Source organism: Aspergillus steynii (assembly GCF_002849105.1).
Source record: "Aspergillus steynii IBT 23096 chromosome Unknown P170scaffold_11, whole genome shotgun sequence".
Taxonomy (NCBI): domain Eukaryota; kingdom Fungi; phylum Ascomycota; class Eurotiomycetes; order Eurotiales; family Aspergillaceae; genus Aspergillus; species Aspergillus steynii.
This window is the reverse complement of record NW_020194408.1, coordinates 858,094-884,017: the sequence shown is the minus strand read 5'-3', so window position 1 is coordinate 884,017 and position 25,924 is coordinate 858,094. Positions and strand designations below refer to the sequence as shown.

The following is a 25,924-nucleotide window of genomic DNA, read 5'->3' as shown; positions in this document are numbered from 1 at the left end:
AAGCGCAAGCGAGCTAGACGGGCATAAGATCAGCTTAAGCCGGAGTCTGACAGCGACAAGTCCTCGAACAACAATAAGGGATCTTGATCCCTAATATCTGATAGGCGCAAGCGCCCCCGGCGCGACAAAGAAAGTCCCGGGGACGAGAATAACAATATGATTAAGAATAAATCATCTTAAGCGCCTGGCTAAGCCAATCATGCTTGCGCCGCGCCCTCCTCGGCTGTTCCGTCTTATACCTCCATCCAGCCGTACATCCCGTCCATCGAGATTCAAGTCTGCTGTTAAGAGAACCCTGCCTTTATTAAATAGACGTTGCGTTATCTCCTTATGCACGGAAGTATTATGCCGGCGCTCGATAAGCGTATCTGGGCTAACAACCTTTCATACGAGCAATAGCTGATATTCCTCAAGGACGACTGTGGTTTCCACCCAAAATATAAAAAGATTTGCCCACTGGACCAGGATATGATGCTAGTAAGGACTGTCTCCTCTGTTAATCACTTGCGGTATTTGCTTCTGAAGGCTGCCGGGGACGTTATGCGCTTCGAGATCCAGCCTAAGACTTCCATAAATCCGCTAGCCCTTAGAGATTACAATCTCCCCCTCATTCTGGGTTAAACGACAGGCGCCCTAAAGATATTCCTCGCTCCCACCTTTCTTTCTCAACCCCCGTGGACCCTAGAGCTCACGGTCCCCTACCTCACTCTGGGTTCAAGGACAGGCGCCCTAGCGGTGTTTCTCGCCATTAAGGGTTACATTAGGTGGTATCATTGCCACTAGGCGGATGGTGAAGATTTCAGACACGGTGCAATGCTGGAGAATCCAGTTATTGCCTCTCGCCTATGCGGTCAAGAGCGCTAAGGAAATTGAGAGAGAGTTTTGGAACAAGATAACCGAAGATTCCCGACCTTGAGGACATTGCGCAACGCAGACAATGCGCCAAAAGGACCGAAGACACGAAGAGAAAAATCATCAAAACGCAAATGCATGAAAAACAACACATGGGTTAAGGTGATATGCAAACAGTGGTTGTCTAGACATTCGGATTCCGGAACCCACTCGTCACACAGAACGAAAAGTGTCGAGTCTATCACGCTGCTCTTTGGTCCAGATTGCCGACCCTCCATCTGTTACTGGGCTCGGTCAGAGATTGGATTGGCATCCCTACTTTGCCCTATGTGCAAACTTTTCGCGACATGTCGTGCTCCTGATTCATACTGCTTGCAGTCATGGAGCCTGCTGAGATTCGGTTCAGCCAATTTCAAGGAAAGGACTTCTACCACACCGCAAGGCGTACTACCCATAGTTTTAAAAGATCATGGGCAGCCAATTCATTCTCCGGACTTCTTGGTGTCTACGTCAGGTCGTGCGATATTGAAGAAAAAATAACCCAAAGAACAACAAACGCAAAGCAGCTAATAAAAAAAGAGAAAGCTGCAAAATGGAGCGCAAGCACCAAATACGAACGACTGACCAGGCACAACAAACAAGACGGTCGAGCAAATTGGCCAAATACGCATAAGGAATCAGCCGATCCTTCTAGTATCGATGAATCAGGCACTTCATGATCTTCCATTGGCATACGGTTATGTCAGGTATTCCCATGGATGTCGTCACTTCGCAAAGTGTTGCTTCCCCCTGTGGACTAAAGAAGAAGACTTTTGGCAATGGGTCGTACGCATTAACCAAGAAAACTCTTTATGGAATGCGGAGAGCACGCAAGGCTAAAGAAATGTGTTCATGGACAGCGGGAGACATGGAAAGGAGAAAGACCCGGTCAAACTGGTGCGGTCTATTCTTATATTTTGTACTGGGTTCGAAATGTGGCACCTCCTCAACATGCTGTTTCTATTAGAAGAAACATCAATTATTTATATGGGCTTTTATCGTGGTGTCAGGTTGACATTTCGAAGACATTGAGGTATTGATTGTCAAACCTCCTGCTAACGAAAGGCGCTGTTACGATAGAATTACCATGCAGCTTGATAGTCACGAGTACCGGAAACACGATTTACGATTCAAAGGCCATGTGCGATAGTGCAGGAGTTTCCCTTGATGAAACCAACCCTGCTTGAGAAGCTTACCCATGTACTGTTTCTCGAACAAGGGATCACGGACATCACAAACAATGTGTCCACTAACACTGGTGCATCAGGTCTCCAGTACAGCAGTGTCGTCCCTGATGCCTTATCATTGGGGAGTCAACCAAGGAAAGACTCAACAACCCTTACATAGAAACAGCAAACATTTTTCAAAATTCGGGGCATGAAGACATATGCGAATGCAAAGCCTGAGGACTGTCACACTTTCGGTCAAGCTTGGGACCCTACTCGTTCTACTTTGCTCCTTTCTGTTGAGAAGGCTTCATCTGAGACGCCCAACCCGGACTTGGCCCATACACGCACTACTCTAGCCGTCCTGCAACCCCCATCCCTGGCAGCAACTTGGCCGCGCCAACATCAGTATGTGGACTTCCACCCAATGATTCCATTAAACATTGTAACCATGAACCCATGATAGCTTGCTCAAAGTTCTCCTGCGCGAGTCCAAGCCACCGCACATCCCCAGGCTCCCACCGACTATAACAATCGGTCTGTGCGGACCACGTACTCATACGCACAGTCGCCGAGCCTGCGCTTTAGGATCGCCCCATACACTTTGCCCCTAGACTGTGCCTGAAAAACGACGCTGTGTAACTAAGCCACGCTGTTGAAAAAAGCGGTCCTGGCGAACAAGAAGTTGCCACCCGGACAGATGCCGTTGATACAAAAGTTATCCCCGTTAACAAAATGATCCCAAGAGTCCGTTGGGAGCAGAAGATAGCTGCGGTCTCCCTGATACGCCCTTGAGTCCCTTATCAATAAGTCCCAATGATTACGCTGGTGGGTACGATGAGACAATCTTCGTTAGACAAATGGATCCGTTCTTGCCCTCGAGGTTTCGGGTTTAGATAAATCACGACGGAAAAGATTGTGAACGAGGAGGTCGCGCACCTCTTCGACGCCTCCGATTCGGGAATCGCTGTTCTCTTGGTAACTTTCCACGTCGGTGCCTACGGGCTCAATTTGCATCATAATTGCAGCCGTGTCGTGGTCGCTGAAACGCCTCGCAATATGAATACATTATGGCAGGCCGCCGGACGTGTCCATCGATTGGGCCAGCGACACGAGCAGAACGTCTGGACTCTGAGGCAAGCACTATCCATCGAGAGATACCTAGACTGGAATAATACTCGCAAAGCCATCCCACAGATCGCAGGTGAGTTCCAGGCTGCCTGTAAAAGCGGGTTGCACGTTCAAATCGAGAGGAAATTAGAGGAGATTGTCCAGGGAAAGGCAGACAGCGAACATCCAGTGGACAGTAGAGCAAGCAAGCTCGTGCTTAAAGCCGTCTACAGATCATGCCGCAGATACCCGGGAGTCTAGTACAGTCCGATAATCAGCGGTATGACAGGATAGGCGACTATCTGTACAGCGACTTAGCCAGGGCTTATTACTCAATTGGTCCCAGAAGGCCGGAGTGTTTGAACGCTTTGACTCGGACGAGTGAATCACCACAAATAGATTTATCAAATCTGTTAGTATTGAAGCAAGACAGGCTACGGAGGACGAGGTAGAGCCACCCAAACCAAAACCAACACTCATAGTAGTGCCAGCATCGCTGACTTCTCGACGCACGAAAGCACTGGGCAACAACCCCGAGATTGAATGCCTTGGATCGCACGCGTTTAAGGCATGTGAGCGCTGTTCGACCGGCAAGCACATGTGTCGACCAATGCCCTAGGAGTAAGGAAGCAAAAAAAAAGAAGCAATATCCAACCTACCGGGAAGCTGGGGTATCTGTGCAAAAGCGTTATGCAACTCCAAAGTTCCTGGTGAAGGAAGAACAACAATAATAAAAGAAACTACTTTTAAGCAGACAAGGGCTTACAAATTTGATCAGCTTAACAACAAGGGAGCACATAATGACATTATCCTGGGGTTTCATCACAATAAGGACTACAGGCTGATTACATACCCTAAACCAGCGATGAACATGGCGCTCAATCTCCAAGATAACAATACGATCCTAGCAAGGCAACTCCTGGAGCTATTCAAAGAGGAAATTGAAGTAACACCAGCAGTTCGAATGTCATTACGCGTCGGAGAAGAAAAAAAGGCAATTACGCACTACGGGAACGGATTTGTGGAAAAGAGGCAGACAAAACTGCAGCCTTTTGCCGACAGTGATCTAATTCCCCACGGAATGCTTGTGTGGCGGACATATCGACTTCAAGAATACCGGCTTGACGAAGTCCGAGGAGCGATCAGGGAGAGTGGATCAAACATTATGAGCATCAACCCAATCCTGTCTACTGCAGAACGTACGCCCTATACCATCCGCGACTGAAAGGCGCCCCCAGGAAGCCAGAAACAGCCAGCCCATCATGTGGACGCTAAATCCTAATACAGGGTTCGTTGCAAGCAGCTGCTATTCAGGCACGCATTCTCTAGCCGCCACTCACCGAGACTGAACTCTATGGATGAGTTACGCGCCTGGATGTTGGCCTGGAAGGCATATCACTCTCCGGGCCTTATACCTAAAAGCCCGACTGTCGTGGCCGCAATCCGGCCCGTTTACTATAAAGGGATGCCTCGAGAAAGGCAGACTGCGCATAAAGGGGGTATTGACTATATGGGAGACTTAAGCAGCGACCTGCTTGAGTTGCAGAACAAGGATGACGCACCAGACTGGGATGTAACTGACGAAGACCCTGTCACCGCCAACCGGATCTATGCCACAGTGAACCAGCTACTCGACCCTAGGCTGTGGCTCCTTAAGTCGTCTATATGAGATACAGCTAGTATTGTGTGACAGTCTCCACGAGCGCCGATATGCCCAGAAAGAATAACTAGCGAGGCAAGCCTCAGGAAAGACAACATGGAAGCAAGCGAGGAGAAAGCTCTCCTTCGCCACAAAAGCATGCTGTTTCTAAAAGAGGTACGAAGTCTCGGTGCGCCTGACCAACATGGAACGGAATTACCGGAGAATATATCGCCAAAGTTTCAAAATGACCCCAATGCATCAGTGATATGGTACTGGGAAAGGTTGAGAATACATCCACGCCATACACATATTTTGCAAGTGTAGTAACATTTGAGAAGCGTGTCACTTTTCTCACGCGCCCTAATGCATCATCGGCATTTGCACGGCATGCACAGAGAGGTAGTATTGAGGTGCGGTTCCATCCCATTGACAAAAAGACACTAAAATACAGATTTGGCCCATGGACTCAGAGTCAATGATCCCAAGACCTATTCAACAATCGACTTTTACATGGATGAGCAAATCTTGTCACCATACCGCAGCCAACATGTGCATCAGTGATAAGGAATACCCGGTTTATATCCCGGAAATAATCCGAAAAACAGCGAGACTTTGCGTCATTTCCTACATGATCTTGACTCAAAATTAAGCAAATACGAAGTCACACTCATATACTTCGAATCCTATACGGAATCTGCAAGGATACATTGCTGCTTTTCTGTCTGCGCTAGCGCACAGCGTGGCGTGGGATTTTCTTCTTCAAAAAGTCACCCGTCCTGGCTTAATGTGACGTTGACCCAGACCGCAAAGGATAGCCAAAACGCCCTTATCACCAAGCATTGATCTTCGATAGAGGAAACTCCCGTCTGCATCTGGTTAAACGGCTGCAAAACATCAAGCGTCATGATCATGATTTTTATACAGCAAATATCAAAGGCTCACCTTGTGTTCGAGAATCGCGATTTACCCAAGACTATCACTTGACAGGCAATCTAGAAGAACTCGGTCGTCAACCGCGGTTTTTTTCGAAGGATGGCGATCTTCGGGATAACGAGCTCAAGTATGATACGGAAGTGATTGGAAAGGAGACTAACTGGCTACATTAATACTAAGCGCAGGTTCTACAGTTCTTTTTGAACAAGTAACTACCTGGCCACAGCAACCAGGGCTGCCAGATCTACAGCCTTCTATATGTGCCGTTTCCTCGATCTTGGTCACTTTGACGCCTTCAAATACCCGGGCTATGATAACAGCAGCCAGAAAGACAATCAAAGCGAAGCTACGGTTAATTTAAATAACATCAACAGCCTCCGTGATCAAATCCGTACCCTCGGATGAAAAGAGTATTCTAAAGACAACAACGTGCAACTTACGGCTCACTGGACTCGACTCGTTCATGAAAACGAGCTATACAAAGGACGGATCGCCTTCCTGAAATAAAGATTGGCCTCGATTGGAGGCCTTACGAATACCCGAGATACTATCCTCGACGCCCCTGTTGTTCTGAACGCCCCTTGACAGGTTCTTCCTCTTTCGCTCTTGCGTTCTGATCGTCGCCTATAACGTTGTGATTGACGCTTGTTCTACTTTGATCCCGATGCCTTTGATGATGATGATTCTCTTCGGCGTTCGTTCTTCTTTATTCTTTCCTTGGTGGTTATTCGTCGTCGATATTGGCGGTGCTTCAATGCGTAAGCCTATACATGCGAATACAGCTATCGATTCTCAGTGGTTCTTTACTGGTACCTATTGCTCTAATCTTGGTATTCTGCCATCGCGTTGTCTGCCCCATCGATTCCTGTCTTATTTTCGTTGTTACTTAGCAAAAGATCTTCACCGCGATTGCGGGAAAAGCAAAGGAAGCATTATTGGGGGGTGGAGGGGGGTTTTGAACACAGTTCGATTTACTTATTTATGCTCGTTTATCGACTTATGATCTTTCGCTCAACTTATTATCATGTTTTAATCATACAGGTCGTCCGAGTGAGTACAATGAACCAGCTATTGAAAAGTCATCATGTGTATAATATTTTCATATCTCCTTTAAATCTATAATCATGGCATGCAAACTACAAACCCTTCTCCAAAACCGCCACACCCCCCATAATACTCTTAACGCCCTCCTTCGCCGCAGCCGCCGGCTCCTCATACGGCGTCCTGGGCTTCAACTTCTGCTCGGCATCCTCAATACCCGCCCTCGGGGCCGTGAACACCGCCGTGGCATACTTAGTCGCCGCAATACCGCTCTTGCACGGCGATTCGGCCAACGCGGCCTTCTGCTGCAACTCCATGGCCTCGTCTCGCTTCCCGGCCTCCCACAACGCAAATATCTTCGCCGAGACGCGGGGGAACACGTTCGCAAACGCGGCAATACACCCCGCCGAGCCGACGCTCAGACCCGCGATCAGGAAGTCCGATTGTCCGCCGTACACGGCGAACTGGTCGCGGGGGAAGGTGGCTGCGAGACGGGTGATCTTGCCGACAGAGGCGCAGGTGAGTTTGACGCCGACGACGTTGCTGCGGCCGGAGGGGTGGGAGGCGGCGCTCTCGGTGACGATAGAGGTGATGGTTTCGGAGTCGAGGTCGACGCCGTTGCAGACGCCCGGGAAGTTGTAGACGACGACGGGGAGGGGGCTCTTGGCTGCGACGTCCTTGAAGAAGCGCTTGACGACGGGCATGGTGGTGGCTTTGCCGAAGTAGGCCGGGGGCAGGACGAGGGCGTAGTTTGCGCCGGCGGCAGCGGCGTCGTCGATCAGTTCGAGCACTTGCTTGGTGGAGTGGGCGCCGACACCGGCCATGAGGGGGTACGAGGGGCCGACGGCCTCGCGGGCGGCGGCGATGCAGGCGCGGCGCTCCTCGCGCGTGAGCAGAAAGGCTTCGGAGTTTGTGCCGAGGATGACCAGGCCTGTTAGGCTGGTGGTGGCGAGGTAGGAGTAGTATTTCTTTTGGGAGACGAGGTCGATCTCATCGGTGGAGTGGTCGAAGTAGGTGATTGCGGGGCACCAGACGCCGGGGGCGGGGACGTGGGGGAAGGCGGATTGCGAGCCCATTTTGGTGGTTGGAGATATCTGTAGAAAGGAGATGTGATGAGAGGGAGCTTGTGTATGTGCAGGATGATAGATAATCGAGGGATCACAGTAGAGGGGCAGTCATTATTTATATCAGTCGGTGCGGGGAAGGAAAAGTATCCGCCTCGGGAAGAAAAGCCGAAGCGATCTTATCGACATCGGATGCACTGCCGAGTGGAGTAGTTGTTCTGAATGGATGGATACTTTCATGCGTCGTTTCTCATTTCTCGTCTGCTCTACTTGCCTACATGCATTGTCCATATTGTCCCTCTTGATGTCCATATTGTCCCTCTTGATGTCCATATCCCTGCCAAATCATCGTGCCATTCAATGCTGCGAAATTAGCCTCCATCAGAACACCATGATAGGGAACTTACCGTCACATCCTCCCACTTCTCCCATCCTCGTCCTTTCACATCGGCCAGCTCCTCCATCGTGTAGTTCTTGCCGGTGGTGAAATACCCCGCGTTGATCTTCGCGTCGATCTCCACCCGCGAGTCGCTGGGAATCATATCCTCCGGGATGGGTATACGCTCCTTGATCTCGATTCCAGACTGCACGATGGCGTCGTGTTTCATATTCGACATGGACAGCATGCGGTCAATCTTCTTGATGCCCAGCCAGTGCAGAATGTCGGGCATGAGAGCTTGGAAGCGCATCTACTAACATTAGCAACGTCCCTCAACCAAGGAACCCACTTACATCTCTGACGCCGGCGATGTTCTCCGTTCGAGTGAAGTACTTATCAGCAGTATCGCCACCGCGCTTGCGAGCATTGTACACCAAGTACTTGATCACCTCACCCAGCGCGCGGCCCTCCTTCCGGAAATAAATCACCACGCCGCTACCACCGCTCTGCGCCTCGCGAATAGCCTCACGGATACCGAACGCTAAGTACGGCCGGCAGGTGCAGATATCAGACTGGAACACGTCACTGCCATTACATTCGTCATGAATGCGCAGCGCCAGCTTCACCTTCTCATCGGACACTCGCTCGGGTGGTCCGAAGATATACACAGTTTGGCCACCGATGGGCGGCAGGAAGACCTTCAGATCCGGTCGCGTGATCAACTCGGGATAGCTACCGCCGGTATGTTCAAACAGCGTCCGCCTCAGGGTCGGCTCGTCGACGCCAAACCGCTCCGCCACGCCTGGCAGATACCACACCGGCTCGACGGCGACCTTCGTGACGCGGACCTCACCCGACCCATCGACCACGATCGATCCGTCCACGTCTAAATCGCCATCGCGCACGGCCTCGGCGATCTCCGCAAGTTTCATATTCGCGCGAGTCACGGCCATAGTGGGCCGGATGTCCCAGCCCTTGTCCAGCTCGTCGCGGAACTGGTTGACGATATCATGGCCCCAGGGATCCATGGAGACGATCTTCTTCTTGTCGCCCCAGGCGTCTTGGCGCGGGAAGTCGAAGGTAGGCTCGCTGTTGCGGAAGTCCGGGCGGAAGTCGGAGTCCAGGTCGCCCGCAGCGATAGCCAGAGCGTTATAGATGCTGTAGCTGCCGCCGTGGGCGCCCATGGCGTTGCGTCGCTTCAGCAGAGTGCCGCTGCGGGAGACCACGACGGGGCCACGGCTTTTGGCGTCGGGGGCGCCCCATTCCAGCGGGACGGGGTCGATGCCGCTTTGTCCGGGGTAGGTGGTCAACTACGGGCGGTTAGATGGGTGGTCAAGCGGGGGTGTGGAGAACCGGAACATACCACGATATGGGTACTGTACCGCGAATTGGGCGGAGCAGGAGCTTGAGTAGTCGAGGAGTCCATGGTGTTTGACCTCTCTAGTACAGGGTCCAGGAGGTACGGTAGAGAAGGAAGTCAAAGATCGGGAGGATAACAAAGAAGGGAGGAGAAAGAAGGTTGCAGGCAAAAGAGGAGAAGAAAAGGAGGGAATGCGGCATGTGACCGGTAGAGTGTCCTTAGGTATCCATTCTCAGGCAGGCAAACCTACGAGGTGGCCCTATTGGTGATTGCTAGGGGTCTGGTAGGGGTCTGGATATATCCCTCATATGATCTGAATCACCTTGTCTTGCAGTCAATTGCAGATGCACTTGGGTCTCCCAATGTCTACTCCGTAGAGATGAAGAAATCACCTCCACTCCGTGTAACTCAGTCCTCTGGACTACGATGGAATGAGGAGAGAAGGGGGCGGGGTCAGTCGGTTTGCCTGGTTTGAACCCCTCACGCATGACCTCAGTGCCTCGGGAATCAGGCCGAACAGCTTCGGGTGTTTCCCGAATCAACACAAGAGGAAGAGATCCTGAGTCTGGATTCATCAATCGGGCGCTTCTAGATTCCACCCTTGGCATTAACAAGATAAACTCAAGCCATCAGCCACTACTACCCGCACTAAGTACACGGTCATTCCGACAACTCAAGTAAATTGGTATCTATTATTTTCTCGCAAACCTGGTCGCATCGGATCATAACTTCTTCACGCATAAAAGCACACAACAGCAAGTCCAAATTGCCCCTCGTCTGAAAGTGCGTCGAGTCGGTGAGCCAACGCATGCAGGCACGAGCGATGCTCTGAGTTGGCAATCGGATTCCTCTCATTCCGTCATTGGCCCGCGATGCGTCCGTTTACCGCCCAAAACCGGCTTGGGCACGGGTGTTCTTGATCGTCTTCTTGATGATGTCCTCCACTTCGTCCCAGTCATTGGTGTCGATCCGCTGGATGTCGGTGTTGAAATATCTCTGGATCTGGTTGAGCATTTCCCACTCGTCGCGGTTCGACACGAACGAGATCGAGACGCCGACACGGCCGAATCGTCCGGTACGACCGATACGGTGCAGGTAGGTCTGGTAGTCGGCCTGGCGCTGGCGAGCTCCGGGCTGGTGCAATTCGGGGATGTCCTATTCAATCAGCATCGCGTCCTGGCAATCTAAGGAACGACTTACGTAGTTGACGACCATGGAAACCGTGGACACATCGATTCCTCGCGCGAGAACGTTGGTCGTAATCAGCACCTTGGCGTTTCCGGCACGGAACTCATCGATGACGGAGTCACGCTGCGAACCCTCGATACCACCGGTCAACGACGCAACCGTGTGGCCTTCGGCGACCATGCGCTTTTCGATTTCGGCGGCAGATTGGCGGGTCTACATTGTTAGAGCGGACAAACCATCGGAAAGAGACTACTCACCTTGACGAAGATGATGGAAGATCCCACGGTAAGGAGACCGTAGAGCTTGACGAGATGCGCGTACTTGTCGTCATCGTTCGAGCAGTCCAAATACAGCTGCTTGATGCCCTCCACGGTCAACTCCTCGTGCTGCAAGGTGATTTCGTTGCTGTTCGGGGCAAACTTGGAGGCGTAGGCGTGGACGTGTTCGGGGAAGGTGGCGGAGAAGAGAACGACCTGGATGTCTCTCGGCAGAAGTCTATTGAACTTAGTACGGTCCATATAAGAGGCGCAGGGCAACTCACGCCTTGACACGAATGCACTGGTCACCCAGACCCTGCTGGTCGAGCATGTTATCGGCCTCGTCCAGAACGAGCACCTTCAGCTTGTTGGCCACCATGATGCGCTTCTTGACCATATCCATCACGGTTCCCGGAGTACCGACGACGACGGAGCACTCCATCCGGGCGACGCGACTGTTGCTATCCGCAGGCACGGCGGTGCCAATCGACAGGCCTTCCAAGAACTGACCCATGACCTGGACGACGCCGACGATCTGGCGCGCCAGCTCTCGAGTGGGAGCCAAGATCAGCGCCTGGGGAGTCTTCTGCATTTGTTCCGACGAAAGGTCCAGGCGACTGAGGACGTTCAGGACGAAGGCGGCCGTCTTTCCGGTACCGGACTGCGACTGACCGACCAGGTTCTTGGCGGGGGTGCTGAGCAGCAGGGGAAGAGCTCGCTCTTGGATCTTCGAGGGTTTACGGAAGTTCATGGCGGATAGACCTTGCAGAATGCGAGGGTCTCTGTGTCGCATTAGCTGTGATCGGATGCGCGACGTTTCCAAAAGCTTGTCACCTACAATCCGAGATCACCGAAATTCTTCACCGAGTACAAAGGGTTATTGGGGTCGGCCTGGAGATCACTCAGCTTGACCTCCACGGTGTATTCGGGCTCGTGCAGGTCGGAGCCGCCCTGTTGCCCAGATGCGCCATCGGTCTGGTCGGTCTGGTCGGCCCAGTCTGTGGATTGTTCTGAAATGGTCAGACTTGTAGACTAAAGCGAAGCTTCATAACAAACACGTACCGGTCTGCGACTCCTCGGGTTTGGAAACGCGATCGGCAAGAGATCCACCGGAGGGAGCTTCGGTAGGCTGTTCGGAGGCCATGGTGGTGTTTCAATCTGAATGACGACGAGAGAGAGGAAACGGAAAGACGCTCGTCGGACGCGCAGTAGATGGCCCAGGAAGAAAGAGGGACGGCGGGGTAAGTTGAAAGAGATCAGAGAGAGGCGGGATCAGCGGGAGGTCCGGGGGGAGTGGACGACACGCAGGTGAAAGATGAGAAAGGAGGAAGCGGAAGTCTAAGGTGAGCTCCAGAAGAGATCAGAAAGCTGCAGCAATGGCTGGACTGTAGCAACGAGAGCAACCGAAGACTTCATGACTCCAAAAAATCGAGCCAACCGCCCGGACGGCGCTAGTCCTGTTTGGGCACCCCGGAACGGCAGGCGGTGGGCGTATGGTATCGTCACCGCGGCAGCGTATGTTTGCCTGAGTGCCCGAAGGAGCATAGCGATGACGTCGCTGCGAATCGGAGGGCCCGCCGGGGAGACAAACGGGCCAAACACCCCCAAACAAGGGGAACGTGGCCTGACAAGGGGTTCGGTATTGTCACTTCCCCGCTTGTTGCCTTGATCTCGCATCGCAGAAGCGCTCTATCGATTTCTCTGATCTCTAATTACATCTACGGAGTGCTCCTGCGCCGATCACCTGGTCTGCAGTGCTTTTCCTGTCTACGCGTCGAGGTACGGCGTCCGAATTGACCCGTATCCTGCAGCCTAATCTCCGTCGTCTCACATTGGAAGGTCGCATGCGCCGCACTGATTCCGACGATGGCAGCTGAAGCCGCTCCTCACTTTGGGGCCGAATTGAAGGTTTGTTATCGATCCAGATTGTTTCAGATTGCCTTGCTAACAAGGATAGGATGCCTTCAAACCCGTCAACAATTGGGTACGTCGCCGTCGTTGCCGTCGCAACCGCATCCCGACTCGCGATAGACTGACTGGAGGAATAGGTGTTTAATGGTATATCATGGCTGGACGAGATACAACAGTTCTATCGGGAACGCAGCGCGATCGAGAAGGAATACGCAGCCAAGCTGTCCGGGCTGTGCAAAAAATACTATGATCGCAAAGCGAAGAAAATCAGCACGTTGAGTGTGGGCGACACCCCCAGCATGACGCCGGGGTCCCTCGAAAGTGCCTCCCTCACTACTTGGACCACACAATTGACCGCCGTCGAGTCGCATGCCTCGGAGCGCGATCAGTTTGCCAACGACCTGGTCGCGCAGGTGGCCGAGCCGCTGAAACAGGCGGCCACGCAGTACGAAGAACTACGAAAGTGCCATGTGGACTTTCATGCGAAACTCGAGAAGGAGAGGGACTCGTCTTATAGTGATCTGAAGAAGGCCAAAGGGAAATACGACGGGGCTTGCCAGGAGGTCGAGGCAAAGCGCAAGAAGATGGAGAGCTCGTTCGACCATGGGAAGGCGAAGGCCCAGACGGCGTACCAGCAGCAAATTCTAGAAATGAACAACGTCAAAGTGAGTCTACATACGTCTTTGTCAAGTCTTTGCTAACAAACCAGAACACATACTTGATCAGCATAAACGTGACGAACAAAATGAAGGAGCGATTCTATCATGAATACGTACCAGAACTACTTGACGTGAGTACCGCAACCATTGAAGTTTACTTTACTAACCGTCTCAGGGCCTGCAAGATCTCAACGAAACCCGAGTTACGAAACTGAACACACTATGGTCGCATGCGGCCCTACTAGAGAAGAACTCCCTTTCCAACAGCGTCAACCACATGGCCAACCTCATCAACGAGATCCCTCGCAACCAGCCGCATCTCGACTCGCTCATGTTCCTGCGACACAACGTCACACAGTCGCAAGAGCCGCCCAGCCTGGGCTTCGAACCCAGTCCGATCTGGCACGACGACGAGGCACTCATCACGGACGAGTCCGCCAAGGTCTTTCTGCGCAACGTGCTCAGCAACAGCAAGACGCAGGTTCGCGAGTTGCGAGTGGAGGCCGATCAGAAACGTCGAACGGTAGAAAACGCCAAGCGGATACGTATCAACATCCAGAAAGGTACGGACAAACGGAATGAGGTGGAAGTGGTGCGGTCCATCTTCTTCCTGCAAGAGGGGCTGCACGAGGTGGATCGCAAGCGACTCACTGCCGAGGTCGAGACGTCCACGATCATCTCTGTGGTCGGCGATCTGTCCCTGGGGGCCAAGAACCACAACTTCAAATCGCAGACGTTCAAAATCCCGACAAACTGCGACCTTTGCGGCGAGCGCATATGGGGACTATCCGCTAAAGGGTTTGACTGCCGGGACTGTGGATACACCTGCCACAGCAAGTGCCAGATGAAGGTGCCCGCCGAGTGTCCCGGCGAGCAGTCCAAGGAAGAGAAGAAGAAACTCAAGGCCGAGCGACAAGAACAGGCCGGCGCCACTCCAGCTCTAGACCTCGAGCCGTCGGCCAGCCCGTCGGCCGCGCCGTCGCTCACGCGCAAGGACACGATGAACTCGTTGAGCTCGGGCTACGCCGTCAGCGCCAACCGATCGCTATCGAATGCAGCCAGCCTTCCTCCGCCGGCGGAGCTGGCCGCGCCCGCATCTCCAGCGCCGACGCCACCCACGCCGGCCTCTCCGGCGCCCGCACCGGTGCAGGAGACGAAGCCGGCTGCCAAACGCAACCGCGTCCTTGCGCCCCCGCCGGCCCAGTACATTAGTCCTCCGCCTGTCGACCCGACACCGAAGTCGGGCGAGCAACGCGGGAAGATGCTCTACCCGTACCAAGCAGGCGGAGCCGACGAGGTAACAGTCAACGAGGGTGACGATGTAGTTATTGTGGAACCAGACGGTAAGCCCCCTCTAACTCTCTTCGCGGTCACGCTAACGGTGTCAGACGGAGGATGGATGCGAGTCCGCGCCGGAGCCTCCGAAGGTCTCGTCCCAACATCCTACGTGGAATTAGCGCCTGCGCCATCCCCAGCCTCCGCCAGTCCCGGCTTCACCGACCGACCAGGGTCCGTATACTCGAACTCATCGGCCTCGCTGGCCGGCAGCTCGGGCGCAGCGGCAAAGCGCGTCGGGCCGGCCGTGGCACCGCGCCGGGGTGCCAAGAAAGTGCAGTACGTGGAAGCGATGTACGATTACGAGGCCCGCAGCGACATGGAATGGAACATGGTGGAGGGCGATCGATTCGTGCTGGTGAGTCGCGACGGCGGCGACGGATGGGCGGACGTGGAACGCGGCGGCGTGACGAAGAGCGTGCCTGCGAATTACATTCAGGAGGTGTGATTCGGGATAGGACTGTAGATATGAACTGATCGGGGTGCATGGCAGGTGCAATTAGCGTTGCTTTTGGCTGCATAGAGTGATATATATGAATCGTATGCTGACCAACCTGAACATACCATCTTAACCCAGACACTATGTATAAAATCCCCCTTCCCCAATAGACCTAAACAGTACTAACCCTCACCAAATATCCCCCCTCCCCAAAACCTCCCTAGTAACTCTATACGCATCCTCAAAAGCCCCCGAAATAAACCCCCTCCACCCGTCCGCAAAATCCGACCCAGCAAACCACACCCGTCCATGTGGCCTCCTCACCTCCTCATAATACCGCATAAACCCGGGCTTTCGCACCGGCATAACACCGCCCGCATACGGATCCTGCGACCACAGGTGTCCATACGCCGAGTGCAGCTCTATCCCGGTGGGATGAAGCGTCTCCACCAGCCGAATATTCTCGTTAGAGCGGTCGAGAGCATGATCTGGACGCGTGAGGAGAGTGAGAAGCGTATTCGGACCGTAAGATCCGTCGGTAAACCCGGCTGTATACGGCAAATCGCTCTCGTCGCCTTCGCAGGTGAAGTTGAACCCGCGCTCGAACTTCGTCGGCGTGCACACGAGCAACTTATCCGTCCTTGCGGGTGTAACCCCCGCTGTGAACGCTTCTCTCCGAAGCTCAGAAAGTGGCGGGTCGAAGGTGATCGAAGGAAGGACGTTCATGGGGATCGTCGAGACGAGGGCTTTGGCTCTATACACCTCACCATTCTGCAGCGTGACCGTCACAGGAAACGAACCCCCAAGGTCCTGAGTGACAGCCTTGACAGGAGCCCTCAGAATCCTATCCCCATTAAAGTCCTTCAAAATCGCCAACGCCAGACCCGTCGTCCCCTCTGAAATCTTATACTTCATCGTCGCCGCCTCGATCATATCCTGATCGAACCCGCACAACGCATGCGTCTTCAGGACTTCCATAAAACTGACCTGGCCAGGATCCAGCCCAAAGAACGACGCCGCATGCGCACTCAGCATGTCCCTGTCCTCGTCCCCAAGCTCGAGCTGGGCAACTCGATCCGTAATACTCAGTTCCTCGAGCTTCAGATACTCAGCGCTCTTCGCCACTGAGGCTTGGGTGTTAAACGGAAACGAAAGCACACTCCTACCCCCCTGACCATCGACATCAAAGAACCTCTCCATCAGCTGGCCAATACGCTCCATCATTTCCTTTCCTTCATGCGGATCCAGCAACGTAGCTGACCCATCCCGTCCCTCCTTCCCCACAACCTCAGCATCAGGATGGGAGACCGTCTCCACGAACTGATCGAGTCCGTAGCGCTGCAGTTCGCTGAATACATGAGGCTGGAGCCAGTGGACCCACGCGCCTCCGATCTCTAGCTTCGCACTCGAGTCGAGCTCGTCTGTCTGCGCGGTCCAGCACCGTCCCCCGATCCGGTCTCGCGCTTCGATCAGAAGGACCTTTTTGCCGCGGAAGGCGAGGTCCCGGGCGGTGGTGAGGCCGGTGAAGCCTGCGCCTAGGACGATTACGTCGTAGGTGCCCGAAAGAGATGAGGTTGGTGTTGAGGGGATTGTGGAGGTGGTGGGGAGGCCTGGGGGTGTTAGATGTTTGATATATAAATTGACTGTCTGGGAGACGGGAAAGGAGAGGGGTGGGTTGGATATACCGTAGTGATAACCAGTTGGTGTCCAGATAAAGCCTTCAGTGGATTTGTGCATTTTGGTCGTGGTTGAGGGTTGTTTGTTTGTGTTAAGGGGTTAAGGTGGAGGGAGTTTGAGGATTTTATGGACGCGGGAGATGCCTCGAGATGGTCGGGGTCCGCGGGCTCCGGGATATACTTGGTAGTTTGATGCTATTGTAGGAATTGGCGGAAGCCTTGTTCGGAGCTGTGGATGCCGAGGGTGGTATGAGAGGATGTATCTTCATTCTGCTTCTACTCAGTGGTCGCATTTTAGGTAACTATTCCGGGTATATCGTATTGTACCCTAACTGCACATACTTGTAGATGTTAAACAATATATTAAACCCCTAAGTAAATTAATAACCCCCATTATGATTAGTCCATATATCCCTTGGTCTCATATCCATACCCATCAATCTATAGCATGCAGAACAACATCATCAGACACCAACTCATCCACACACTCGCTCTGACTCCCTCCGCCCCTGATGTACCAACCCATGGATTGAAGTTCCTGTATCCCCCATCTGCCTCGCAGTCGCCTCGAATCTTCTCGCCATCCACCTGCGCCACGACATCATCTCCTCGCTTCACCACCACCTTGACATCGCCCTCATCCTTCACCTCCACACTCCCCGTATACACTCCCTTCCCACCCTCCGGCTCAACATCCCACGTCCCCGCCACCGCCGCCCCTCCCACCTTCACCGACACATTCGCCGGGCTCCCCAACAATGCCGCATAGAAGATACGATCCCTCAGGATCTCCTCGGGCTTATACTCCTTCTGGCCCTGCACCTTCGCATTGCCTGTCGTGCCACCATCCTTGCACCCGCTGGCCCCGTCCCTCGCCAACCGATACCAGGTCACCACATTCTCCTCATCCTCGCTCACATCCACCGTCTTATTCGCCTTATACCTCTGCACCCAGTAAGGCAAAAACGTCCTCCACCCATCATGCTGCACATCCTTCGCATAGTTATACGGGGCCTCTCCCCTCCCGAACGCATCCCACACATCGACCCCGTCGCCCGCCCCAATCGGCCCAATATAATGACTCTCCCCATAGTCATTCCACGAGATGATCTGCACAAACTCCGGGTCCAGGTCCATCACCTGCGCCCACCGATCCGTCCACAGCTCATCTCCCCTCCACACCCAGTTCTTCTCGAACCCCGGCATATTGGTATAGAACCACGGCGATACCGGCATCATATACGCCTTGCCGTCGAGCGCGTCGATGTACGCATCATCCAGACTGGTGTTCAGACCCCTCGGGCCCTCGGGCCACGCTCCCCAACTAAACAGCCCATCCACGACGGAGCGATTCGCCGCTTTCGCGGGGCCGACAGAACTCCAATCCGGAATGAAGAACGCGTTCGTCTTCTCCTTGATCTCTTGCCAATCTTTCCACGCGTCTGGGCCCTCGAAGGTCGAGACGAGAGGCTGCTTGTTATGCATGTAGTACGCTGGGTGCGTGGAGTATTCATTCAGGAGGTTCAGGACCTGGGACTTGGGCCAGGAGCCGTTGGCGGCGTAGTCGAAGGAGAAGAGGAGTTTGAAGGACAGGTCCGCGGAGACGGTGAAGGCGTTGTAGATCTGCGTGGGGAGTTTTTCGTTGCGGGCCATGTTGAGGACGAAGCCGTCGATGGAGGATTCTTTGGCCAGGTTGATGTCGGATTCCCAGTTTTTGGTGGTGTAGTTTTCTGTGTTTCCGAGCTGTTTTACTTTTAGTATGTTGGGTTGTATAGTGGGGGTGGTTTGGGAGAGGGTTGGGAGATGACGGATAGTATTGAGTAAGGGAAAGGAAGGGAAGGAAGATACCATGAAATGCGCAAAGACAGCCTTCGCGCAGACATGCTGCACGCCCAGACTGGTCCATGCCAGCAGACAGAGAAGAAGAGACCTCATGGTGATGCTTGCTTAGTTGAATGAACAAGGGAACAAGAGCAAAGCAGAACAGCTAGACAAGCTCAACCACGCGACTCTCGGTCTCGGCAGAAACAGACCAAGCAACAACAGCAACCCACGATCTGACGAGCAAAAGCGGCCAAACAACCAGAAACACAAACCCAGCTAGGAGCAGGAAAATCCACTCGTTTAAGAACAGCTCCAGCTCCATCGGTTAAGTACCTAATCTCGCAGCCTAGGACAGCTGACAGACAAACGGTGAGACAGACAGGAAACTGTCCGGAAGCAGGTTAGGTTAAGTTGGCGATGCAGCAAGGTGGAAGAGACATGGGCTGACGGGGGGAGAGCCGACAGGGCCTTCAAGGACCTCGCCATGCGGATTTCCCCACATGAGAAGGAAGAGGGAAGGCAGACGGGGTGGACGCGCATGAATTATTCAATAATGGGTCTCGGCGAGAGACAATTCTGCGTCTGGGGGGAGATATCAGAATGTTTTTCTGCATGGGGAGGGGTGCAGGACTAGGATGATGGCGTATGCAGTGGCATGCAGATGGTTCAATAGTGCTGTGGTGTGGTTCGCCATGGGAATGTGATGTGTCGGATTGTCAGTGGCATTTTATTTCCTTTGCATGTCTGGACTGCTTATACTTCGGAGCGGAAGAACCCCCGCAGGGTCTTATTATGTAATCATCTCCGCGCGGAGATTGGTCACATGACATATGCTTGACGGGGAAGCGATCGGGAAGATAATCGATCTGGCGGCGACTGACAATGTTCCAGCATCAAGCGTCGGTCGAGTTATCCTTGAAACCGCTTCGGCGACCGTTCGACGCCAACGCGCCAACTGCGCAGCTCGTCTTCTTCCTGCACCCTGGCTATGCAGATAACCAGAATATCCTGCTGACGCTGCCGGCGTTCGACTCGGGAGGCATTCACCATGGAACGGCGCACACGGCCTGCGCCATTCTCGCTAACTGTCGCTGGGATGGTTTCCTATCGTTGAGTAGAACCGGAGCTAGACTGTCCGCGGGCCCGGACGATGTGCTTCCACACGGTCGATACTATTTCTGCATCGAGGGCGAGGACCAGTATCCCGTCGTGCCTACATTCGAGCACTTCCACTGTCCGGCGTCTCTCCCGCATCTGTATTCATGCGCACCGATTGTAACGAGCTCCGCGGACGACGCAATTCGCCGCGACGGAAGCTGCCGGATTACCGCGTCGGCTCTGCCGAACGAGAGCGCGCACATCATCCCCGCCGCGCAGAGCGACTGGTGACAGCGTAACAGCATGTTCCTGTACACGGCTAACCCGGGGCGAGGCCTTGACACGCGATGCGCCGACAACACCATCCTGCTGCGTCGCGACTTGCATAAGCTGTGGGACGACAATAAGTTTGTGATTGTGCCTAAACGTGGAAAGTGGGTGGTCCATGTAATGTGGAATTCTTCGGTGGTCGACATCCAGGAGCGATATCATAACCTTCAGTTGCAGCCGCTGGCTAGCGTGTCGCGACATTTCTTTCTGTGCCGGTTTGCCCTTACGGTATTCTTTAATAGCCCCTTTCTTGGCCAAAGGGTGACGAGAAAACTGGTTCTCGTAGATCCCGAGGGCTCGACCGAATTCCGAGTGCGAGACATGACCGCGGATGAATATCGGCGGAAATTCTCGGGATCTGCGAGGGCGAATAGTGGGAGCCAGAGTCCCAAGAAGAGGCAAAGATCCGTTCCAGGAAATGAAGTCGATGATGGCTCTGCACCAGAACAGTCAGAGGATAGCGATGATGGCAATGTTGAGGAAAGAAGAGGCAGAACTCGAAAACGAAAATGGGCAACCGAAGCTGCACGCGATTCCTCTTTCTTTGAGGGTCTCAAGGATAAGAACCTCGCAGCCACCGGTGATCCGAGTCCAAGCCTCCGGTGGAAGCGGCGACGACCATCTGATGGCATTGATCGTCTCCAGACGCCACCGGGGTCGACGTAAATGGACATTACGATTTCTACCACGTCAACAGATTTTGGCTCTCCCCCATTAGCATCAGAGTTGATTTGCAATTACGTTTATTATCTCCCGGCGGCTCCCTTTTGGTGGATAGTCTACCTCCGAACCTATGGAACGAGGATCTAGAACACAACCGCCAGTCTCATCTATCTCTACACGAGTGACGATAAGGCGACCTGCCGCACTTTATCCCGATCCGGGTTCGCTGACCCAAGGGAGCCTCGAAGATCTCTTTCTATCGGTTCTCATGCATAAGGAGACCCGGGAAGAAGTCACCCCTGTGGTATCTCTGACTGAGTTGCATAAACCCCCATAGACAACCGGCGAGAATAGAACTTCGGAATCAGACCAACTGCGGGATTCATCGGTTCACGGGGAGCCATGACTTATAGACTGAGGCCTCGTTGTTCGACGAATTTCGAAAGATCCAACCTAGTGATAGTTGGGGTAGCCTGACGGCCGTCCCCTCTGCAGCAGACCGACCATTCTGGCAGTCAGTATAGACGCTTCCGTACGTACGGGCTCTGGGCGGGTGTTTCGTTCTTGCATATTCGAACACCAGCAGATGCCGTACCATGATCATGAAAACAAAGGAGCCTGGAAATGCGGGTTCTGTATATATAAATAATCACATTTCTTCATTTTATGCAGTCGAGACGTCCGTTATATACAAAGCGACGCCAAATCCAGTAAAACAGCAGCCACCGCATAAATCATAATTCATAATCATGGGTACCACCCGATACCCATTCCCTAGTGTCATACCGTCTGCGACAACCACGTCCAGTCGCCGATCACGTCGACATCCATGTCCTCCAGCGTGAAGGGCCCGGCATCCGCATACGCGGGGGTGGCGTCCGTCCAGGATCCGCTAGCCACGGACATCGGCATGAACATGGACATCGACACAGACAGGGGCGTCTCCAGCGGCCCAAGCGGAGAAGAGCCCAGCGACGCGCAGGACAGCGGCAAATACGTATCCGGGGGAGAGAGCGACGTAGCACCTGCTGCGCCGTTCCCGCTCACACCCACGCCGGCCCCAGCCACGGGCACATCTCTCCGGGGCTCGGCCTGGCGGGAGTACTGTAGATCCTCCAGCATGAGACCCCTAGCACTCGACTCCGGGGCCAGCGAGGACGACGACGAAGCCGACGAGACGGACGACGGGGCAGGACGCGGCGCAATGGGAATAAAGGCGGCGTGCGAACGAGTGGAAGAGGGACGTCTGCCCGGAATCCTAGTAATCTTCGCAGGCGAAGGACGCAGGAAAGCCATCATCAGCAACAATGGAATTCACAGGTATGGAGGAATCTTATCGGGCGGGCAAGAGGAGGCAGCGGTGGTGCACATCTACTTTTGAAGATTTGGCCTCGGCCTCGCGGCGCAGCTTGGTGTGCTCGTCGGGGGTCGGGCAGGGAGTGTGATGGCAGACCGAGCAGGTCGCGAAGGGACGACCTTTACGGTTGATGCGGATTAATGATCGATCTGGGATGTCAGCATGAGAATGAGGCTAGACACAAGGGAGGACAGAAGACAAGGACCGACCATGATGTTTACACGTTGTCACACGGTGGCCGCGGACACACGCTTCACAAGCCCACTTTTCGCCGTCGATGAGCATACCTTGCTGACTGGATCAAGAGGAATAGAGGGTAGGAGAGTCATCGGGGAGAGCAGGATTTATACTCGAGACAGGGCACCGCCACAGGAGGTCAGTGGCTCGCTAGCAAAAAAGACTGCGGCATTTTACACGGATACATTGGGTTAGTCGAATCCCTTCTTCAGGGCAGAAATTAAGCGAGCAGGGAGCAAATGCCTCATAGACGGGATAAATGGCTGCCTGCTAGTCTGGGGGTGGAGCAGTCCCTGGCGAGATCGACGGATGAAATGAGGAGGATTTTGCAGGGCGAAAGGGAAATGAGAAGCTCAGGCCACTATGCGGCTGGCGGTGAGCTTATCTTTCTTCCTTCACTCTCCTTTCTTCACTTTCTCTTCTTGTTTTTCATTTATCCTTCTCTTCTCCTTTTCTTTTATTTGCTTTTCTTTTCTTCTGTTGCCCCTATTCTCTCCCACCCCTCTAGACTACACTCTACACTCATGCGTAGAGAACAGTCACTCCAACCAACTCCTCACCCCGGAGGAAAAACTACAGCTAGTGGTGGCTGTGCTGCCGTCCAAAATGCGGGATTTTCATTTTCCAGTCTTTCATGTGGCAATGATGTCAATCGGGGATTGCTTCATCTGACCCGTTAATCTGACCATCAGCCTGCCCTTGATTTGCCTGTTGCGTCCATGGCTCCCTGTCACCGTTTTTTCGTCGACACCTCGGCCTTCCGGGCCAGTCAAATGGTGCCATCGCGATCGACGGACCCACGATGAGTTTATTTTTTCTTAAAAAGAAGGTCCTGTCTGACGCGCAATTCCTTTGGCCCTGTCTGGTTCCTGGTACCACGCTGGTTGTCTGGTTCGACACGCGAGATAGCTGGAGAGGAGATGGAGATGGAGATGGAGATGGAGATCGTGGGGAATTCTCTTGTTCATGAATATCTTCAGTGGCGTACTGACGTCGACAGGATTAGATCAGCAAGTTCACTCGTACATGATCTTCATCTATCATCCTAATTATCGACCTAGCATACGGCCTACTCCAAGTCATCCGATCGCCCGGTTCGGCCCCTATGATTTGCAACTATTCCTACTAGTCGCTATCAGCTCCATCCGCACGAATGATTCAACCCGATCATCCGACCCATGGAACCACTGCTTTATCGGTCCTTGGACCATAGTTGAGGCCAGTCGGCAGGTCGACTCGGTTTCTGTTCACGCCACTGCACAAAGCTTCCCCTGTCCAGAAAGCCAAGCACCTCACCAAGAAGCTTAGCTGAGCTTGGTATGAAATGACGTGTCTGCCTGCCCCTCTGCCCCTTAATTTATTCGCTATGCGGTTGCTTGCCCCTGCCCAAAAGTCTGTTGCCCGCTGCTGGATGAAATTCGAGTCTGTCTCAGACTCCTACCTTCTAGACTCAGGAAGAGCGATGGTAATATTTTCTAACGTAATACTACTAGCAGACCCTTTTCCAGAGCTGCATGCAAAAGCCGGAATACATCTTCATACTGGCCGTCACAAAGCCATAGGCCATAGACCCAGAAAGCAGACCGTTCCATTGAAGTTTCGAAGACATAACATCCCTGGCACTGCAATAATAAACCTACAATTTCGGCCTACTCTCCCCCACCATCCTTACATTCTGCAACGCATACTCGTCATCAAACCCCTTCATAAGCACCTTCTGCGCCTTCTCCCCCTCCTGCAGCTTGCGCCACTGCAGACGACTGAGCAGCTCCGACTCCACCCCCTCGACACGATCCGCCACCAGCTGCCCCAACACCGGCAGAAACTTGAACGCATGTCCACTCCCCCCCGTCGCCACCACAACCCCCTCTTTCCCAGGTACCCGATCAATCACCCACTGGTTGTCGTAGCTGTCCGTGTACCAGCACAGTCGCGTCTGCGAGATGCCGATCCCCGCGTCCTTCAGCTCGGGGAGATACGTGTCCAGGAAGTGCTGAACGACTTGGACTGATTTCTCCGGGAGACCGGTGACAGAGGGCGAACTCCACTTAGTGATAGGCGTACTGCGCACTTGTCCCTTCCCCTGTCCAGAGGCCTGTACTTGAACCTGCGGATTCGTATACTTCGTCCCGCGGTACCCGATCTTCAACACGCCTCTATCATCCAGCGGAAAGCCGTACAGATTCCCATTCTGCCCCGAGCGCACATTCCACGAAAAAACGGGGAAGTTCTTCGCAGAGAAGCGCTCTCTCAGCGGCGATCCCTCGGGAATCTGCACCATCGCCACAGACCCCGCCGTCGTCTCGCACAACCCGTCCATCTCCGGCAGCAGAGACGGCGTCCACCCTCCACAGGCCACGATCGTCAGCACCGCAGCGTGCGTCTTGCCATCGGCCGTCCGGATGCCCGTGACGCGATCCCCCTGGTACTCGAATCCCTCGAACTGTCCCGCCTGACGATCCAGGACGACTCGAACCCCAAGTCGCCCGGCAAGGTGCAGCGCAAACCGACACGCCTTATCGGCGTAGACGAACCCGCCGATCGCGTCCAGATAGCCTTTATACTTCTTCCCCCCGCTCTCCGTCGAAGACGCCAGATTAAACGGATCAACCGCATATCCTAACCCATCTCTCCTCGCGCGGTCCACATCCTCAGCCTTTTCGCCGAAAAGATACTGCGTGTGAGCGAGCCCTGCGCGCGAGATATTCTCGACAGAGGCTTTTTCAAACGCGTTCAGCCCCTGCTCGCTGTCGCTGCCGAAGCGGTAATTTCCGCAGTTGACGTAGATGCTCTCGGAGGGGGTCATTCCGGGGGGAAGGACCTTACCGGTGGAGAGCGATTCGTTCCATGATTCCCACTCCTTGATGGCCGTGAGAGTCAGGTCTTGGTACCATGATTCGTGGCCGTAGGCGGCGCGGATGATTTTGTTGCAGTCTGGTCGGGTTAGTTAGGCATTAATTGAGGGAGGTAGATGTAAGGTTGTACCGGCAGAAGCGGCATCACAGCCTCGGTCAAAGTCGTATAAAGTCTCGTGGTAGGGCTGTCGGTCGAAGACGGTGATGTTGGAGTAGCCCCGTTTAGCGAGGTGGATGGCGCTCGAGAGGCCGAAAACGCCGGCGCCGATGATGGCGATGGGTGAGTCTTTCTGGGGTGCAGACGACATCGCGATGGAGACAATTTGAGCAGGTGGGTTGGACGAGGTTTCGATTCCAGGGTGCTGGCTGGTTATATATGCGCTGCGGACCGACGAGTGACGTGATCCGCGGCAAGATGCGGTGGAGACTGGAGAGAAGAGGAAACTAGAGCGATAAGAATGGTGCGATTTGCTCCCCCACTTTTGACCAGCATTTGATTTTGACCAGAC

General features: G+C 53.8%; 11 protein-coding genes across 11 annotated transcripts; 5 read left to right on the top strand and 6 right to left on the bottom strand.

Annotated features, from left to right (window-relative positions):
* Nucleotides 1–1,978: 1,978 nt before the first annotated feature.
* On the top strand, nucleotides 1,979–2,682 carry P170DRAFT_431287 (uncharacterized protein; the record flags this gene model as incomplete). Its single annotated transcript, XM_024848019.1, has 3 exons — nucleotides 1,979–2,032; nucleotides 2,239–2,465; nucleotides 2,535–2,682. The coding sequence occupies 3 exons, from the start codon at nucleotides 1,979–1,981 to the stop codon at nucleotides 2,680–2,682; spliced, it is 429 nt and encodes a 142-aa protein (XP_024698640.1).
* Nucleotides 2,683–2,873: 191 nt separating this feature from the next.
* P170DRAFT_481285 (uncharacterized protein) lies at nucleotides 2,874–4,392 on the top strand (the record flags this gene model as incomplete). Its single annotated transcript, XM_024853853.1, has 3 exons — nucleotides 2,874–2,885; nucleotides 2,973–3,261; nucleotides 4,031–4,392. 3 exons carry the CDS (start codon nucleotides 2,874–2,876, stop codon nucleotides 4,390–4,392), a joined length of 663 nt encoding a protein of 220 aa, XP_024698639.1.
* Nucleotides 4,393–6,878: 2,486 nt separating this feature from the next.
* P170DRAFT_431285 (aldolase) lies at nucleotides 6,879–9,652 on the bottom strand (the record flags this gene model as incomplete). Its single annotated transcript, XM_024848018.1, has 4 exons — nucleotides 6,879–7,877; nucleotides 8,255–8,536; nucleotides 8,580–9,536; nucleotides 9,590–9,652. The coding sequence occupies 4 exons, from the start codon at nucleotides 9,650–9,652 to the stop codon at nucleotides 6,879–6,881; spliced, it is 2,301 nt and encodes a 766-aa protein (XP_024698638.1).
* Nucleotides 9,653–10,150: 498 nt separating this feature from the next.
* Nucleotides 10,151–12,412, bottom strand: dbp5 (ATP-dependent RNA helicase DBP5). The gene is made up of 6 exons (XM_024850394.1): nucleotides 12,094–12,412; nucleotides 11,870–12,041; nucleotides 11,316–11,813; nucleotides 11,032–11,269; nucleotides 10,787–10,987; nucleotides 10,151–10,741 (listed from the first exon to the last, which is right to left on the bottom strand). The coding sequence occupies exons 1-6, from the start codon at nucleotides 12,173–12,175 to the stop codon at nucleotides 10,469–10,471; spliced, it is 1,464 nt and encodes a 487-aa protein (XP_024698637.1). The 5' UTR covers nucleotides 12,176–12,412; the 3' UTR covers nucleotides 10,151–10,468.
* Nucleotides 12,413–12,725: 313 nt separating this feature from the next.
* Nucleotides 12,726–15,478, top strand: P170DRAFT_514582 (putative actin polymerization protein Bzz1). The gene is made up of 6 exons (XM_024855223.1): nucleotides 12,726–12,939; nucleotides 12,989–13,015; nucleotides 13,080–13,607; nucleotides 13,652–13,732; nucleotides 13,777–14,944; nucleotides 14,990–15,478. The coding sequence occupies exons 1-6, from the start codon at nucleotides 12,898–12,900 to the stop codon at nucleotides 15,382–15,384; spliced, it is 2,241 nt and encodes a 746-aa protein (XP_024698636.1). The 5' UTR covers nucleotides 12,726–12,897; the 3' UTR covers nucleotides 15,385–15,478.
* An 86-nt stretch (nucleotides 15,479–15,564) lies between these two features.
* Nucleotides 15,565–17,140, bottom strand: P170DRAFT_419231 (flavin monoamine oxidase family protein; the record flags this gene model as incomplete). Its single annotated transcript, XM_024847272.1, has 2 exons — nucleotides 17,061–17,140; nucleotides 15,565–16,985 (listed from the first exon to the last, which is right to left on the bottom strand). Exons 1-2 carry the CDS (start codon nucleotides 17,110–17,112, stop codon nucleotides 15,565–15,567), a joined length of 1,473 nt encoding a protein of 490 aa, XP_024698635.1. The 5' UTR covers nucleotides 17,113–17,140.
* Nucleotides 17,141–17,428: 288 nt separating this feature from the next.
* On the bottom strand, nucleotides 17,429–19,300 carry P170DRAFT_394860 (glycoside hydrolase family 71 protein). Its single transcript, XM_024846076.1, has 2 exons — nucleotides 18,900–19,300; nucleotides 17,429–18,794 (listed from the first exon to the last, which is right to left on the bottom strand). The coding sequence occupies exons 1-2, from the start codon at nucleotides 18,984–18,986 to the stop codon at nucleotides 17,493–17,495; spliced, it is 1,389 nt and encodes a 462-aa protein (XP_024698634.1). The 5' UTR covers nucleotides 18,987–19,300; the 3' UTR covers nucleotides 17,429–17,492.
* Nucleotides 19,301–19,757: 457 nt separating this feature from the next.
* Nucleotides 19,758–20,969, top strand: P170DRAFT_481279 (HNH endonuclease signature motif containing protein; the record flags this gene model as incomplete). Its single annotated transcript, XM_024853852.1, has 2 exons — nucleotides 19,758–20,206; nucleotides 20,276–20,969. The coding sequence occupies 2 exons, from the start codon at nucleotides 19,758–19,760 to the stop codon at nucleotides 20,967–20,969; spliced, it is 1,143 nt and encodes a 380-aa protein (XP_024698633.1).
* A 689-nt stretch (nucleotides 20,970–21,658) lies between these two features.
* P170DRAFT_75935 (putative Cu-dependent DNA-binding protein) lies at nucleotides 21,659–22,703 on the bottom strand. Its single transcript, XM_024855372.1, has 3 exons — nucleotides 22,533–22,703; nucleotides 22,342–22,472; nucleotides 21,659–22,232 (listed from the first exon to the last, which is right to left on the bottom strand). The coding sequence occupies exons 1-3, from the start codon at nucleotides 22,606–22,608 to the stop codon at nucleotides 21,747–21,749; spliced, it is 693 nt and encodes a 230-aa protein (XP_024698632.1). The 5' UTR covers nucleotides 22,609–22,703; the 3' UTR covers nucleotides 21,659–21,746.
* Nucleotides 22,704–23,568: 865 nt separating this feature from the next.
* On the top strand, nucleotides 23,569–24,089 carry P170DRAFT_441759 (uncharacterized protein). Its single transcript, XM_024850393.1, has one exon. The coding sequence runs from the start codon at nucleotides 23,587–23,589 to the stop codon at nucleotides 23,866–23,868; it is 282 nt and encodes a 93-aa protein (XP_024698631.1). The 5' UTR covers nucleotides 23,569–23,586; the 3' UTR covers nucleotides 23,869–24,089.
* A 46-nt stretch (nucleotides 24,090–24,135) lies between these two features.
* On the bottom strand, nucleotides 24,136–25,753 carry P170DRAFT_441758 (uncharacterized protein). The gene has a single exon (XM_024850392.1). The coding sequence runs from the start codon at nucleotides 25,364–25,366 to the stop codon at nucleotides 24,197–24,199; it is 1,170 nt and encodes a 389-aa protein (XP_024698630.1). The 5' UTR covers nucleotides 25,367–25,753; the 3' UTR covers nucleotides 24,136–24,196.
* Between the last annotated feature and the right edge of the window lie 171 nt (nucleotides 25,754–25,924).